This window comes from Ciconia boyciana, chromosome 1, assembly GCF_034638445.1.
Source record: "Ciconia boyciana chromosome 1, ASM3463844v1, whole genome shotgun sequence".
Lineage (NCBI taxonomy): Eukaryota > Metazoa > Chordata > Aves > Ciconiiformes > Ciconiidae > Ciconia > Ciconia boyciana.
In genome coordinates, this window is record NC_132934.1 from 119,929,975 (window position 1) to 119,946,032 (window position 16,058).

The following is a 16,058-nucleotide window of genomic DNA, read 5'->3' on the forward strand; positions in this document are numbered from 1 at the left end:
TTTTTCAATGAAATCACACTGCTCACAGCAAGTGAAATTTATCTGTGGCCTGAATAAGACTCTATGTTCCACTTCAGCCTTCCTTAAAAAGATTGATTACCTACCAGTAAATGTAGTTCTTCCAAGCTACCTTTGTATAGTCCCACCCATGGGCATGGTGGAGTCCCATAGGTGAGTGTATTCAGAGACCACTGAGCAATCCATGGATTTAAATGTTTAAGCAGTACCCAGGGCCTCATGAGAGCATTTCCACAGGAGTGAATTTCACCCTAAAGGTATTACATGAATTGCATTCATTCATTGTAATAGAATTGCTCAGACTTAATTTGATAAAATATGTAAAGAACAATAAACAGAAAAGTAAGTAACAGTATGACATATGCAACCTCCAGATTTATATTATAGTGCTTTACTATAACAGGGTGAATCTTTTGGTCTGACTCAAGAGCAATAAATAGCAGGAAACAATATTATTACATTCAGGTGAAAGATTGACTGTATGGTGGCACAAAAGGTCTCATTAGATTTATGTACCTGGAAGAAATATAATGGCTGTACCAACATAATGGATTTGAAGAAACTTGATTTGATACCACCTGTGACAATCTGCATTATATATGCAGCAGCAAGGTAAATGACAGCTTTAATTTAAACTTTTCTTGCTTTATTTAATTTAAGGTAGGCCCTTAGGCTATATTTTCTGGTGCTGTGCAGCAGGGTTTAGCTTTAAAAATACTGTTATTGTTAAAGAAAACTGTGTAGCTAATGCCCCTGCAGCACACTGAAAATAACCCTTTAGTTTCATTCTAATGTTATTTCTTCGGTATTCACAGGAATGCCAGTTTTGAGACTGTTATGTTTTGAGATTTAATGTAGGGCAATTACAGCCAAAGTATATCTGGGGAGAGTCCTAGCAGAGTGAGTACATTTCTGCTTTGAGTGGGTACTTAATTGTTGATGTGTAAGAGGTTTAGTATGCTCCTAAAATTTTATACCCCCTTCAAGACGACAGAATATATGGCCAGGAAGCAGCCTAACACACTGAGAAGGGAGAGCCGGACAGCAAAAAATGAAAAAGCTAACTATTCTCTGGTTACCACTTTGTGGGGTCTGGTACCCTGCTTTGCATCCTCTTTACACCATATTATTCAGACCCAGGCTCCCCTGTAGGAAGATGATTACAGAGGATACTCTGGAGATCCTAGAGGTAGCACTTCTGTGGCTCTGCAGCGTGGCTGTGGTATTTTAGACTCCTTTGGGACAACCCAGATTTTAAAATGGGGGTACACAGAGAAGGTACAGTTTTCCTAAAAATGAAAAGCAGCTCCAAGTTCTATAGCTACTGTATGTGTTAATTTTTAACATATGAAGCATTTTTAAGAACTGAGCATTTCATTTAAGGAAATAAATTTATGGACTGCAAATGAGCAGGGCGGGGAACACTTCTGCAGAAAAGAAAATGTAAAGTAGCCTACAGAATGGCAGGGTAGCACTAATCTGCACATATAAATCATGGCTGATATTATGTATGTGACAAACAGCAGATAATCTGTCAGGAAACCAGTCAAACACCAACATACAAATGGGAAAGGCCTAGAGGGACTTCAGGAAGGAAAAAATGGTTTTCAGATTTGTAAGAGATGCATATATCACACTGACCTGTAGTGACTTCCATATTGACAGTACTAATCAATATATCAGAATATTTGTTATTATTATTTAGCAATAATATATTACTGATAAGTAATTCCATTTTATGCAAGGCTTGAGTGATACACACTTTTTTCTACAACTGGCAGGAATAAAACATACTAGGAAGCATTACAATTCCCAAAGTATTAACACTATATATATTACATGCACACATGTATATGAGTTTTAGAAATGCCATAACATATTTGTATTTGTTACTTGGCAATATTAGTTCTCTATTAAAAGTGTAATATTAAGATCTATTTTTTCAGGCATGTGTTAGGCCTTATAAAAGAATATTTTCTGATGAAATAAAAAGTGTATCTTAATTACAATAATAATTTTTTTATTTTTGTGTTAAGTATAAGCATGCAATATATGTATGAAATTTTTTTTGTACTGTTAATCTATTTTTATCTTTGGTAGTCTATAAGTGATTTTTCTTTGTTTATTTTTCAGCATAATGTCATGTCTTAGGAATTGCAGTGAAGTATGAATTTTCCTCGTTTTCTCCAGTTAGCAACTCTGCATTGCTCTGTTGATAGGGGAGGCTGTCAAATCCAAGATCAATAAATGAAACCCTGCATCCAATGCTGCAGGTTATTTTTAATTCAATACAGAAAGAATTACATTTCTTCCCATTATATTTTCAGCCAGAATGTGCCCTTTAGAAAACCAGCGTTCTGATCAAAAACATTTTGTAGTTCAGAGCAGTAACTTGTACAGCCTCTTCCAGCAGCGTAGCCCATGTACCAGTTCACACGCTGGTTGATATTGGGAAAGAATGGCCACCACTGAGCTGTTCACTTTCTAGTGACGGCCACATTAAGCACCTCCGAGTGATGCTGTCCAGAGAAAAATGAAGAACTTCGTCTTCATGTGCTGCTCAGCTGATTTGCACTGAACTCCAAGTCCTAATGATGGAGTAGGTAGACCTAATGCTATTTTTTTAGAGAGGAGGTACACAAAATTTCTTCTTCTCAGCTCTTTACTTCTGTAACGGTGGTAAAGGTGGTCAGGATAGTGCAAAAGTGGTCACTGGGTTCCAGATGCCTTGGCAGCTCCTGGGTGCCACCTCTTTATAACAACTAACAGTTCTGCTGGAAAAGTATGAATCAAAATTATGCCTCATGACTAATCAAAAAAGATTGATTTAAAGACAATTCCCCCGATGCTCAGTTTATATATCCTTGCAAAAGTAGAGGCCTGTTCTGCTAGTAACAGTGCAGACCATATGCACAAACATTTTATGCAGCTAGTGCAGACACCAGGATACCTCTGAAGGAAAGGCAGATACCTCTCTTTGCAAAGAGCAACTCGGGCAGCCTAAACCAGTGGCCAATTCCTGTCTATTGACTGTGCAGGTAACCTAAGTATCACCCTAAGTGATTCAATACACGCACACACTGATAGAAAATAGCATAAAGGAAGGAGAAATGATAGGCATTATGAAGATATGTCCAAACAGCCTGTTTAATTCAGGGCTTCTGAATGCTTATCCATCCCTGGAAAGTATTCTGAGTTCACATACACAAGGTGAACGTACCTTAGATTTGGGAGATACGGACAGCGAGCCCCCCTAACCTGAGTGCAAGCCCCCATCCACCAGGCCGTAAAATATGCTGAACACAAGCCCGCCCTGTCCTGCCTGCTGAAGTCAGGCTGCCAGGCAGGCAGCAACAAGTGAACTGCGGGTTCAGGCGACAGACGGGGAGCCTAACTCCAGCCCTGCAGCTGGAACGCTCTGCTCTGGTGGCTGCGCTGCGGTTCCCCACTCCCTGGGTACTTCTGTTTTTATCCAACGACGAGAAGCAAAGGCACTGAGCACAGGACCTCTCCCAGCTGCACGCCCAAACACCCATTCATCACATCCCATTCAGGCCTCTCTGGATAGCAAGGTAGGGCTCAGCTGCCTCCCCAGGCACCCCGCAATAGCAGGAGTGCCTCACGGTGCCCAGCTCTCTCTGGACCAAGGCAGCCCCTGCAGGAGCCAGGTGCTTTAGTGCCTGGAGCTGTCTGTGTTCCCAAATCAGGGCTCTTACCAGTCTCTACTGGTTTGGGGCAGGCTGGTGTGTGACAGCACATTTTCTACACTCTGCTCTCACACACAGGCCATAGGGGTTTGCCTGCAGACCCAATTTAGATGATCTGACTATGGGCACACTTTTTGGTCTTGGTAAGGGTCCTGATCTCCTAAATCGGAGTATAATCCTTACCAGGGTTGCTAACAAGAATTAGACAGGACAAGGTTTCAGCGAATAAAAGACGGTATCACTGCTTACAGTTTTGTCCTTAAACCATCACAGCAACAGCCAAATACCTGTGATTCACAAACTGAGCTCTAATATTCAAGCTAGTTACATATTTCAGGAATCCAAGACAGCAAATTCAGGATTCTGGCTTGATTATCTCAAAAATGTGATTGACCAACAAGTTCAAATGGATCTGTATCATCTAGACTCTTCCTTAAGATCTGGCAGTATGTCAGAGTAGGAGTCTGTATGACTGACTTTAGTTATGTATAACATTACAAATTATTACCACTAATCTCAGTAACAATTAATGCTAATTATCTACTCTAATTGCACTTTATGGAATTTATACTGACAAAAACTGTGATCAGTTTTCTTACAGAAATGCCAGCACAAATACTTAGAGGTAATTTTAGGAAGCAGGTGAAACTGGTTTTGAATCAATACTCCATTTGTGATTATATCTGTGCATTTGCTTAGCACAAAAAAAGAAAAAAATAACCTTACTGAAATTAATTGTGAATAAATTCTGAACGAGTAGGCTTACAAGAAGACTCCCCCTAATTCTTTGTAACTTCAGTTCACTGTTTATTTGTACATATCTCAAATCTTTGACTATTCACTGGAAATTCTGATTTGACTTCAGCACAATTTCCATCCTTACCAGTGAAAAGTGTAGGTGTGATAAGCTGACAAACCACTTTGCCCTGCTTGTGGTGCTCATCACATTAGCACAGCAAGTGTGAACAGTAACCACAGTGCCCGTAGCTGAGGTTTTTCTAAACAACTGATGCTGGAAGATGAGATTAGTAGGCAGGTGTTTGTGACAGAGAGATGTGAAGCACAGTCTTCACTGGTACATCACCAACAATTGTGAGCAACCGACTCTCTGGACCTCTGCCCTTCAGCAACACCAAAGGAAAACTGTTTTGACGGTCAAGCATTTTAAACAGGAAAGCACTTGTTTGGATAGTTTCCTTGAAAAAAAAAATCTTCATTGTGCTTTTTCAGATGGAAGAAATCCTATAGAGTCCTCCTATGCTTGGGAGAGCTACCAGTCAGTATCCGCAAATCCACTGCATTACTCTTTCAGCTTAATTGATACAATTCTCCTTCATAGCCACATTCATAAAAAAAGTCCGGAGACAACAATTAATGCACTGACAGGCTGTGGCTACTGCCCGTTGAGCTGAGTAATTTCTTTTCCTGTTCCTTTCTACTCCCCTGCTTGCCTCCATACATGTGCTGTTTCTTCAGCATGAGCTCTTCTTAAATCCAACTCCACGGTTATGCTTTTTGGCACTATGTTTACAATAAGTATAAAAGTAAAGATCAATAGTTCACTCCCTCTGCCATTACAAGAATTTACTTCCTATGCTTCTCTGTTTGGTTATATTTAGAGAAAAGGCAACTGCCCAAATTACTGTATTTTGACAACTTCCACTGAGTGTTAGACCACATATGCCACATCCTTAGATGGATCAATGGTGCTGCCCCAGACTACAGCAAACTCACATTTTGCTAACTTTAATATATGCTCTTTCATCTAGCGTGCAATGCAAGTTCACATCCAAAATTATGCACAGTCAGAGGAAACACAGAAAGGTATTGCACAAGCTCATGAGAAGACTGTGCCTCTAGCACCATTTGAGACCCTCCGTAACACCTGAACGGGGCTGGCAGGTGGGACCCACAATGTACGGGAGATCTGTAGGCCTCTGGGACAGCAGCTGGTGGCCAGCTGGGATATCTTGGGGCACCTAAAATGGTGCTAAATTCACAGACTCAGACAACTGAGCTATACCCATCACAAGAAAAAGTGTACTTGAGCCATGGTAACACTGGCCTTATTACCTTGACCCGTTAACCTGGTTTGGGTTACACTCCATCTTGATGGTGACTCTGGCTGGGGGCTGCGATAACCAGTCTTGCTGGGGAACACGTGGACTCATCTTTGACGTCTGCCCATATTCACTGGAGGAGGAGGCCGTCATCTCTGTCTTTGCAAGGTGGGGCGATCCGTAGGCGCACTCGAACAAGGACTGGTCTTCACTCACCACTGATAATGCTTCCTGCAAACCAGAGAAGAGAAGTCAGCGCGACCATGTTTCAGAGCAGACATGACGGTATACCCCAAGGAAAAAGGGCTTGTCCATCCCACAAGAAGACAAACAGTTGGTCACTTGCTTCAATGCTCGTTGCTTTTTAGGCACGCCAACTGCTGTCAGTGGAGGTGAGGACTCATGGTGCCAGACATGCCGTCAGCATATGGCAGGACAACCCCTCCCTTGGGGAGACCTTTCCCACCAGCGGCTGAGAAGATGCACAAACACACGCTACCAAACACTTAGGAATAGTGGCCGGGAGCTGGGAGGGAGGAGAGGGCAGGACAGGCAGCGAAGCTCGGGCCTCTGGCATCCCACCCAGGTAGGGATGGGGAGGGCCAGATCTGCCAGGGGTGTAAGCAAGCTGCCATCGCTGCTTTAACTGCCCCTGCAAGGAGCGACCGAAAGCCAGGCCTTGCTGACTCACTGGGAGCTCCTCTTCCTTCCTCTGGGACCGAGGCCAAGTTCCTTCTGGACAGGGAGTTCACCAGGCCCCTCGGTGGTGGGGTGGCTGCCATCACGGCTGGCTGGAGACCGGACAGACACCAGAGGGAGCGAATGCCACCCTCCCTCCCCACCGCCACGCATTCGTATTGGCACCAACTCCTTCCCCATGTTATCTGGAGCCCAGTCATGGGAGCGAGGCTGTGCCTGGGCCCAGCTCAGGCAGGCAGCGTGCCTGCCAGGCCCCTCGGGAAGCTGCTGGAAGGGCTGATGCTGCTGGAGGGACCCGTCGTGCCTGAGCCAAGGCTCCCCAGCCACGAGAGCCGGTCTGGGTTCCCACCCTCCTCCTGGCCCAAGCACCGCGCAGGCTTGGGGGGCCACCCCTCCAAAAGCAGCCTTCCAAGGAAAGCCCTCCTCTGCAGGAGCTACTTAGGGTGAACACGGGGCGTAAGAGTGTAAATGGATGGTAACCCCAAGCGTGACTCCTGCCCCTGCCCCGGCACCACGGCTCTGCCCTGAGATGACCGAAACAGGGCAGGGGGGCAGCCCAGCACCTCCCTCCCTCCCGCACGGCCCCCGTTGGTGGCCAGGGAGCAAGCCCCAGCACCGGGCCGGCAGAGGAGGCTCAGCATGCGGCGCACCAGATGACAGGAGCCACGGAGGCAGCCAGCTGGCGATGGCTGGAGGCGCGGGGGCCAAGGATGGGGGCGCGGGGGGGAGCCCAAGCCGGATTCGGGGCAGGGCGCTCTGCTTGCGACCGCGCCCTGGCGAGGCAGCGTGTGTGGGCCCGCGCTGCCCCGCCGCTGATGGCCGACGGGAGGACGATAAAACCGCGTGGCCCTGTCAGCAGGGGAGGACGCAGTGGAGAGAGAAAAGAGCCAGAGCGATGGGAGTCCTCCGGCTCCGCAAAGCCGGGCGGCTGCCTGCAGGCTCTTCCCTTCCCGGCCTGCTGGAAGAGGGCTTTGCACAAGCTCCGGCAGTCACATGCTGCCCTAAAAATCAGCAGTTGTATTTGTTCATTTTAAGGGGGTACACATTTATCATTCTTTTTATTCGCCTGGTTTGTGAGCCCTCGGGGTGTACTCTGTTAATATCCATAGTTTTCTCTGCAACCGCAAGGGCTGGAACATCACTTTCTTCTTATGACTTCTCATGAAAATTGAGATGACTCCTTAATCTCTGGACTTGGGGAATGGGATCTCAAGCAGCCCTCCAAATGCCACGAGACTCGTGACTGAATCACTAACACGAACGCTTCCCGCCACAGGCCAGGACGCAAAACTCAGACAGCGATCTGCACCGTTTCATTACTGCTATTCAGACGGCGTTCCAGCGCAAAGGTCACCACCGGGCTATCACCATTAACGTTAACCCCTGCTTTGCACGCTCTTCCCCCAGCCTGCGCCCAGCTACCGAACTGATGCCTCTTGGGTCTCTGGGCGTGTGAACGTGCTTCTGCGAGACAGGAGGGATGCCAGAATAACGCCTCTCCTTTTTGCCATGCCTCTCAGACTCCTGTGGGTCTCTGGCCTGCTAAAAACTGCTGCTGTTGGTGGTCTGAAGCTTTTCTGATGAGCCTTTTCTGGGAAGGACTGCATACAGCTCCTGCTTTTCAAGGAGGTGTGGGGGGAGATGGCTGCTGGTCCCTTGCTCCCCAGAGATTGCTCCCTGGCTACACTGCGCTGAGAGACAGCAGGGGGACTTGATGTGCTTGGACAGTAAAGCAGCAGGGATCATATCACAAGAACTAAAGAAAGAAAGGAAAGGAAGGAAAATACACTGGAAGAAAAATAAAAAGTTCTTTCTCAGCAGTCCATGAGAGTTTTTCATGAAAAAAAAAAATTATATATATACACACACACAGAGCCTGGCCAGGCGATCACAATGCATCCCACGCCTGCGACTATTTACTGCACAGTTCCCTCTTTTCTGCCCCTCTGTAGAGCTAATACATGAGCCAAAAAACATGTAATGAAATGTTAATTTTGGAAGAGCTAGCTCAAGTAAATACATGAAAGTGTGAATTATACAGGAGAAAGCAGATACAAGATTGCAAATACAACAGGCAGAATATTATTTTACTCTGTAAACCATTTACTAATAGACCTTTTCAAAACAGGCATCAAACACTATATAATGGATATATTTCTCATCCTCCCCCATACAAGTGAAACAAAGCAAATTTATTCTGGTTCCTATTAAACTTGACTCCACCTAATGTCAGTTAATTTATGAATACTTAGGGTAAGTATAAATGTAAACAAAAAACCCCTGGCTTTTCTATTTATTGGCATTACTAATGATAGTAAATATTGCTTGTGCTACAGATGCCTATTATGTTGCACAAAGAGGAAAAGTACACACATTTTAACTTCCTGAGGAGGACAGCAAATGCTGGAAATATAAGGCCAATGAATAAGGGTTGTGTGAATATCTAAAAGACTATGGCAAAACCAAGACAAACAGAAATGAACCCAAGAGACAGGCTCAGACTTCACATTTCAGGAAAAAATGCCTGGTTATTCATGGACAAAAGAAGCTCAATTTGCTAGCTAGAGTTTTGTTCTGATTTAATAGCAAACACTCATCTGTACTCCATCCTGCTAGTTATCAGTCAGTGCATGCTGACAGATCTGTAAAGGCTCTGTAGGAATAACTGAGTTTCTGCCAACTTTGCATGCTGTCGGGTCGGTCCTCATGTGGAAGGTTTATTAATGTGTACTCTACGATAGCGAGTAGCTCTGACATTTTACTCTGAGTCCTCACTGGACTTTGCTGGCCTGTCTTGAAGCACAGTAGGACCTGTATCACCCCTCCCTTGAGCACGTTACAAAAGCTGAACTGGCCATCTAAGCTTTTGCATAATTTTGAGGAGTCAGCATAAGTAGAGAACATGGTCGAAACTAGAATTAGCCTTACTTCCTCTTTAACCATCTTTTCTCTCTTCTTGCACATAAGTGAGATTGAGGTTTCAGTGTGGGAAATATGGAAACTATGTCCAGCATCTGTTCTGCTACTCCTCCTGTCAGCCAGGACTCAGGCAGTCATACTGACTGTCCTCTCCTTCAAATGCAGCCACGACCATTGATGTCAATTTACCAGCAACCTCTACAGGCGATATATGTGGTCCTTGCATATCCTCGTGCACAGGGAAAAGTTTTCTCCAACACATGGGTGGGAGTTGTGTGTCGAGGGTTGGCAACTGCTGCCTTTCTTCCTCTCAGGGATCTTAAAAAGTGAAGAATTTCTGAATCCACTGACCTTGCAAGACACAGTGGTGCTGAACAATCAGAGCTAATACAACCCGATATAATCTCATGTGAAACTTAGACTGTGGAAAAGCATAGAAATAACATGAAGAAATATGAAGCATTTCTCAGCTATACAAGAATGTCTGATAACTGACATAATTTGGTATCTCCAAACAGAGATAGAAAATGTCCTTCAGCTGCTCCTTGCATGCATCGTTTCATCTTGTCTTTCCTTGATTTCTCTTTACTAGTTAAAGCCTTCAAGCCTTAACCCTATGTAATCTGTGAAAGGAAGGTCCTAACAGCAAACTACTGTACTGAACAGCTGACAGAAAGCCGTATAGGTATTTCTTTCTTAAATACAGGGACTTAAAAATGTGCTTTCTGCTATAATTCTAAATGCAAGCTCCTGGACCAAATGTAGTACAAAAATTGCCAGCATTCACCATCATGAAGAATAGCCGCATGGTCTGGCCACATATAAACATAGACAAAACTATTAATACTTACAATGTTGGCAAGGGTTTTTCACATATGGATGCCACTTCTATTTCTAGTAAATACTTTTCATTACTTATTTACATGTTAATCTTTTTTTCTCATCCATATTAATGCTGTTTCTGGAGCAGTTTGCCAACATCAAGCAGTAAGTGGGATAAAGTAAAGCAAGGTAAACATTAATAAATATTATAAAATAGATTCATTATAAGGCTCCTTTCAATCTTGCCAAGTTTTGTACCTTTATGGTAATAATTTTAGTAGTGGATGGGTCATCTTCCTGGATTTCGCATGACAATAACATATTCTCATGAAATCTCAGAAATGAAGCCTTTCATTTCTAATAACCAGTGTCTGGGGTAATGTAATATGAAGAAAGCAACACATACTGTTTACAGTGGCTGGTGGGAAAGGTCTTTCATGCAAGTCTGTGAAGTAGAGCTGTTGGCAACATTATCTGAGGTCAATATTGGACACGGATTTTCTTTATTTCATCTTCCTTTCTCCACATACTTCCTCTCATGACATCACCAGCAAAACATAAAAATCTGTTCCTTCGTTAAGATTTTTTTATTTTTTAATCGTTTGTACTATGCAAAACCTGGCTTCTCACTTGGACTTTCCATACTAACGATAAAAAAACAAAATGTCTTCTCTATTTGGTTTTGACTTATACTTCACTGATAAGTTAAAAAAAAAAAATAACAGACTGACAAATTTGTAGAACAATAGGTACAGCAACGCCTTTAAAGTAGGCATAAAGTCATTAGGACAAAGGTGTTTACTTAATCAAATGCAAGATTACTTGGCCTAGAAACATGAAGTTACAGGAAATGTGATAGAAGTAGTTCCCATCATGAGAAGTATATGCAAGCTGACCTGTCCTTTATATGCAATGTCAGGAACTAAGGACAAGACTTTTTTTCCTAAAGCTTGATCAAACTTAAGAAATAATTAAAGACGACAATGAGGTGTGCAGTTGTCTAGCATAATTTGCTTGTGCTGAGGTTTATTGGGGAAAAAATACTGCAACAGGATTTTAAAAGACTTTGGAGACTATTCTAAACTGGCAATGCTTTTTCTCAAGTTAATTCTGGTTAGGGAACATGCTGGCTTGTGCGTGAAATACTTTTGTGCGTTGTCCCTCCATGTCATCAACCCAGCTGCCACTTTGGACATGACACCATTTCCATTCATTTGTATGGCAATCAAATTGAACCATGTCTCCAGGTACATACTTATTGTATGTGTGTGTATATACATATATCTCAAAATATTCACCTCTGTTTTTTTCATTTCTTCAAATACTTCCGTGGTTTATTGCTTAATCCCTGTAACAGAAAAGGTTTAGTAGATCTTTTTTATCCGCATTGGCTATCCAAAATCTATCAAGTGATTTGCTGCTCAAAAAAATGCTTCAAGAACTTTGGAAGTCAAGAACTTATTGGCCAGCACTGTCAAAATCCTAGCAGGCAACAGCACACCAGTAGGACGAAAAACACTGGCCACAAACCAGTAGGACACTGGGCAAGAACTACACATAAAGAGGAGGATGGACGAGGCGATGTGAATACAGCAACAACCTTCTTTGTACATTGAGAGATGCTGCAGACAGTGAAACGCATTTATTGCTTGTGGAGTCATCTTGTGGAGTCAGCACTCCCACGCTCCAAAACGGACCTGTTACCCTTGACTATGAGGGACTTGCAATAACACTGCAATCGAGAAATTTAATTAGCTTTGCCATATGTCATTGCATTTACATGATCTATTTTTTGACACCAGTTTTACAATGTTTCTCCTCATTAATGCAAACAACTTTTACTTCTCTAATCTGATTTCATGATAATACATACGTAAGCACAAGCTTAGAGCTCCACACAGCCACAATCCATTCAGACATAGGCTGTTTCCTATCATTTGTCAGATGTCTACAGTTGGTCAGAAAACATAATTCTCTGTTCTGCGAAGAATTCTGACATACTGGGACTTATTTTCATTTTAAATTAGACAAAAAACTGTTATATGAAAACTTTCACCAAAACATTTATTAAAAGGATGAATTGTAACGCACTGGCGTGTGTTTTGCAGATGTTAAAACACTCTAATAAACAGTTACATTTGGAGAGGACCTGCATTCTCTGAGGGAAGATTGTTCTGATTAAGACCATGCAATTAGCTCTATTAAGTGTTTCCATGCTTTTCTGCACTCGGTATCCCTTGTATACTTGATAACATTTGTTATTGAAATTGTGTGCAATCGAATTACAGACAATTGTAACTGAAAGAAAGAACAGGTGAAAGTGTGCAAGAGAACAGACAGTATGCACCTTGGTACAGCTGCTCCAGACTTTACCAAGTCACTCTTCTTGCTTGCTACTCTTCTATTCTTCCTCAGACTACAACTTCTGATGCTCTAGGAAGCTGTTTATCTGGAGTGAAACCCTAATTTCAAACAGGCCAGGAATGTCATTTCCACGCTGGAACAGAGAGCACATGTGAGGCTGGACACCAGAACCTTGCAGAGCAGCGGGCAGTCTTCCAGTCTGAAACTCCACTCCGCTCACGTCTGCAACAGGCATCACCGCATGATAAAGCAAGCTGTGGTTGAACTGCTTAAAGAGCTTCTAGCCTAAATTTGCAGTCCCGCTTTAAAGCCAAGTCTTTGAGCTTCAGATTCATTGCATCCAGCAATAATTGGTGAAAGAAAAGGCAAATGATTGATGTTTTAGCCTTGCTATAGCTTATTAATCATGATGCTCTTACAACTCTCTTCTGACCATTCGCGAAAGGAGCAGTTCCACAAGATATTCAATGTGGTGTGTGGAACATACTGGAAAAGGTTACTACTTAAAATGCAGTCACCTGAGTCAGGAATTGCAGCACACATCTGGAATACGTTTTCCTTCTAAATCTCTGAGTCTTGGATTCATTAGATCAGACAAAAATCCACATATTATATTCATGAGAGAGTTCAGGAACAACAAAAAGCCTTGGCAAGTACAAGATAGGAAAGGCAGATGTTGTCCTCACCTCCACCCATGAGAATCTTCTTGCCAGCTCAGCTAACATCCTCCACCTATTTGCAAAGAGCACTTGGATTGTCCGTGTTAATCCAAACACAGGCCTGGTGCTGCGACTTATCTGATATGTTCACTTCTTGCTGAGAAAAATACAAAGGATGTTTGGAAGCAAAGGAGAGCCACTGCAGCAGTCCCACTTGAAAAAAGGAATAATCAAGCATCCATCAAAGTGATGTTATGAGATTGCAGGCTAGATTAATTTCTGGGAAACAACATCAGATGTTTAAGGATGGATCCTGCAGCCCTCTTTGTGTAAGTCATTCTCCTGGCTTCACTAGGACACAGGCCTGATGGCTAAGCCCAAAGGTTTAACATTTTGTGTCTTAATGAACAAATTCTGAGACATTATAAATTCAAATGTAGACTGTGGTGCTAATATATAGACTATCATTCCTGAAATGTCAGCAAACCTTATTTTTGCCCAAGCTATTTTTATCACCTCCTCTCATCATAGGCTAACATTTGTAGCACGAGGCATTCAACTCCAGGTCTCCAAGTGCTTCATAAAATAAGAAAAAAATCACCGGTCCACTATTGCAGATGGGAAAACTTTGGTAAGAATGGCTAAAAATGGGTCTCGGCTTAGGAAACATATCTCCCTCATGCCAAGCTCTGCACCATATTTGGGACTACCCTGCATCTCACACACTAAGATTATCACACCGAGTAGAGTTGATGAACCACTAACTTCCAGAGATCAGGAAGTGTCCATGAGCATCTGATTCAAAGAGATGCCATTTCACAATCAATTATTTCACCTGCAGTCTTTATCTGACAGTAAAATGCAAATGAATAGTTTAACTCCAAACCAAGAGTTAATAAATGGAAATAGGAAACTCTTTCATACATGTCACATGCCCTGGCCACCATCAAAGCAACACAGTGGGCTTCTTCAAATGCAGTGATGACAGCCTCTGTCCTGCACCCGTTTCAGTGCACGTTCAATGCCCGAGTGACTGCAGGAGGGGTATGCCTGGAAACAGCTCTGCCCATGCACAACCACTGAAGAACTGCACCAGGCTTCTGAATGAAAGCAGACCTCAAAATTCACATGACTGTATCAAAAAGCCTAGGGAATAAAGCAGACAATCTGGTGCTATATAGTGATGAGTCCAGTTCTGTTTTTCCTTCTGCATGAGTAGAGTGCTGGTAAACTACTTAAAGGCTGAGGCAACACTAGGTTTTATTTGCTGTACCAGTAGCTGAACGAACGCGGTTAGGCGGCTGCAGGGCTGGAGCCGCACAATGATCGGTTGGGCTCAGAATACATATTCCTGAATGATTATGTCAACCTTAATTCACCAATGCTAAAAACAATACAATTGTATCCTGCAGATTGTATATTGTATACGCATTTTTAAAGAAACTGTAGCTTTGTATGGTTATTTTAGCACTTCCATCCATATAAAGAGCTGTAACACTGAAGTTTGAATGACTATTTTTTCAGTCAATACAATGGACTTTTCTTCCTTTTCATCTTGATAGTATTGTCCATTATGAACTTTGAAAGACTGATGTTTTTTCCTCCTTCATGCTTGGCTGTTAACTTCTAGGGCTCTAAATGCCTAGAAAACCGGGAAAACTTGGATATAAAACTCCTTTTCATTTCTACCTCAGACCAGGGCTAGCCTGTTGCTTCCACCCTGCTTTTCTAGTATAGGACTTCATAATCTGAAGGAGCAGCCATCCTTCTACTTTGTTAAAAAATATAAACATCTGGGTTTTTTTTCCAGCAATCTTTCAAGCAAAGATTTGTTTGGCAAAACAGGTGGCAGGTTTGTAAAGTGGACCACAGCCCAATCGGAAGTGAACTGAGGCTGCATGCCACACCTGCTATGAACTTCTCCTAATAGATCAAAATAATATTGAGAAAGAGTCTTGGGGCCAAAACAACTGCCCAAAACCAGACACCAATCCCATTCTAGGGATGCAATCCTATCCTTTCCGTGTTTCCTCTTAACATCTTTGGCATCATGGGTAGCCCCAGCAGTTTGAATGGGATGTCTTCAAGAATTACTGCCTGTTTATTGGAGTTAGTCATCTGTCCAGAACTAAAGGGTTTGCTTGACTATGGTAACTGCCCTGGTACTTTGGTTTTGGTAACTTTCTTGAGAAAATTCTTAACATAAAGATACCACATGATTTTTTTCTGCCTTATTCAAAAGATTTGTCCCGTGTTATCAGAAGAGGGTAACATTTGCAGCTCTTTTTCCTGCCGTTTAGCCAAAACTACAAGACTACACATTACATTTATACTAAGTTTAATATTTGTTAACTGTGGTGGGTTGATCCACCACATATGTATTTGTATATATAATTATATATGCACATTATATATATATACATAAGTATATGTACACGCACACATTTTTAGATAATCCGGTCGTCAATCTCTGAACAAATTTTAAAGTATTCAGGCTTTAAAATACTTTTCTCTAAGGCGAACTACGTACCAAACTCATCAGCAAAGTGATGAGAAATGTATAGGAAGGAATGAAGAGACCTTTACAGCCATTGCATTGATGAAAGAATTAAATATTAGGGGTAAAACTGAAAAAAGCATCCACATTAGTTTCCTTTCCAATGAACTTTTGGGTTTTATGAATGCCTAACAGCATTAGGGAAATAACACTTGGATGATGGCCATGAACTGAACTTCTGGGTGACCCATCACTTCCCTGTAGTGCCTCTGTCTATGGTGTTTGTGCACGTGCGCACACATGCGTGCCATGA

General features: G+C 42.6%; 1 protein-coding gene across 7 annotated transcripts in view; it reads right to left on the reverse strand.

Moving 5' to 3' along the window:
- Positions 1–16,058, reverse strand: part of ERG (ETS transcription factor ERG) — a 148,882-nt gene that overhangs the window by 28,234 nt on the left and 104,590 nt on the right. For 6 of the 7 annotated variants that reach the window (XM_072846650.1, XM_072846696.1, XM_072846680.1 and 3 more), the window contains one exon: positions 5,799–6,016. In XM_072846650.1, coding sequence (XP_072702751.1) covers positions 5,799–6,016 — 218 coding nt within the window. Of the gene's footprint in view, positions 1–5,798; positions 6,017–11,523; positions 11,578–16,058 lie in introns of those variants that run through there. The other variant, XM_072846669.1, reaches the window with a different exon arrangement.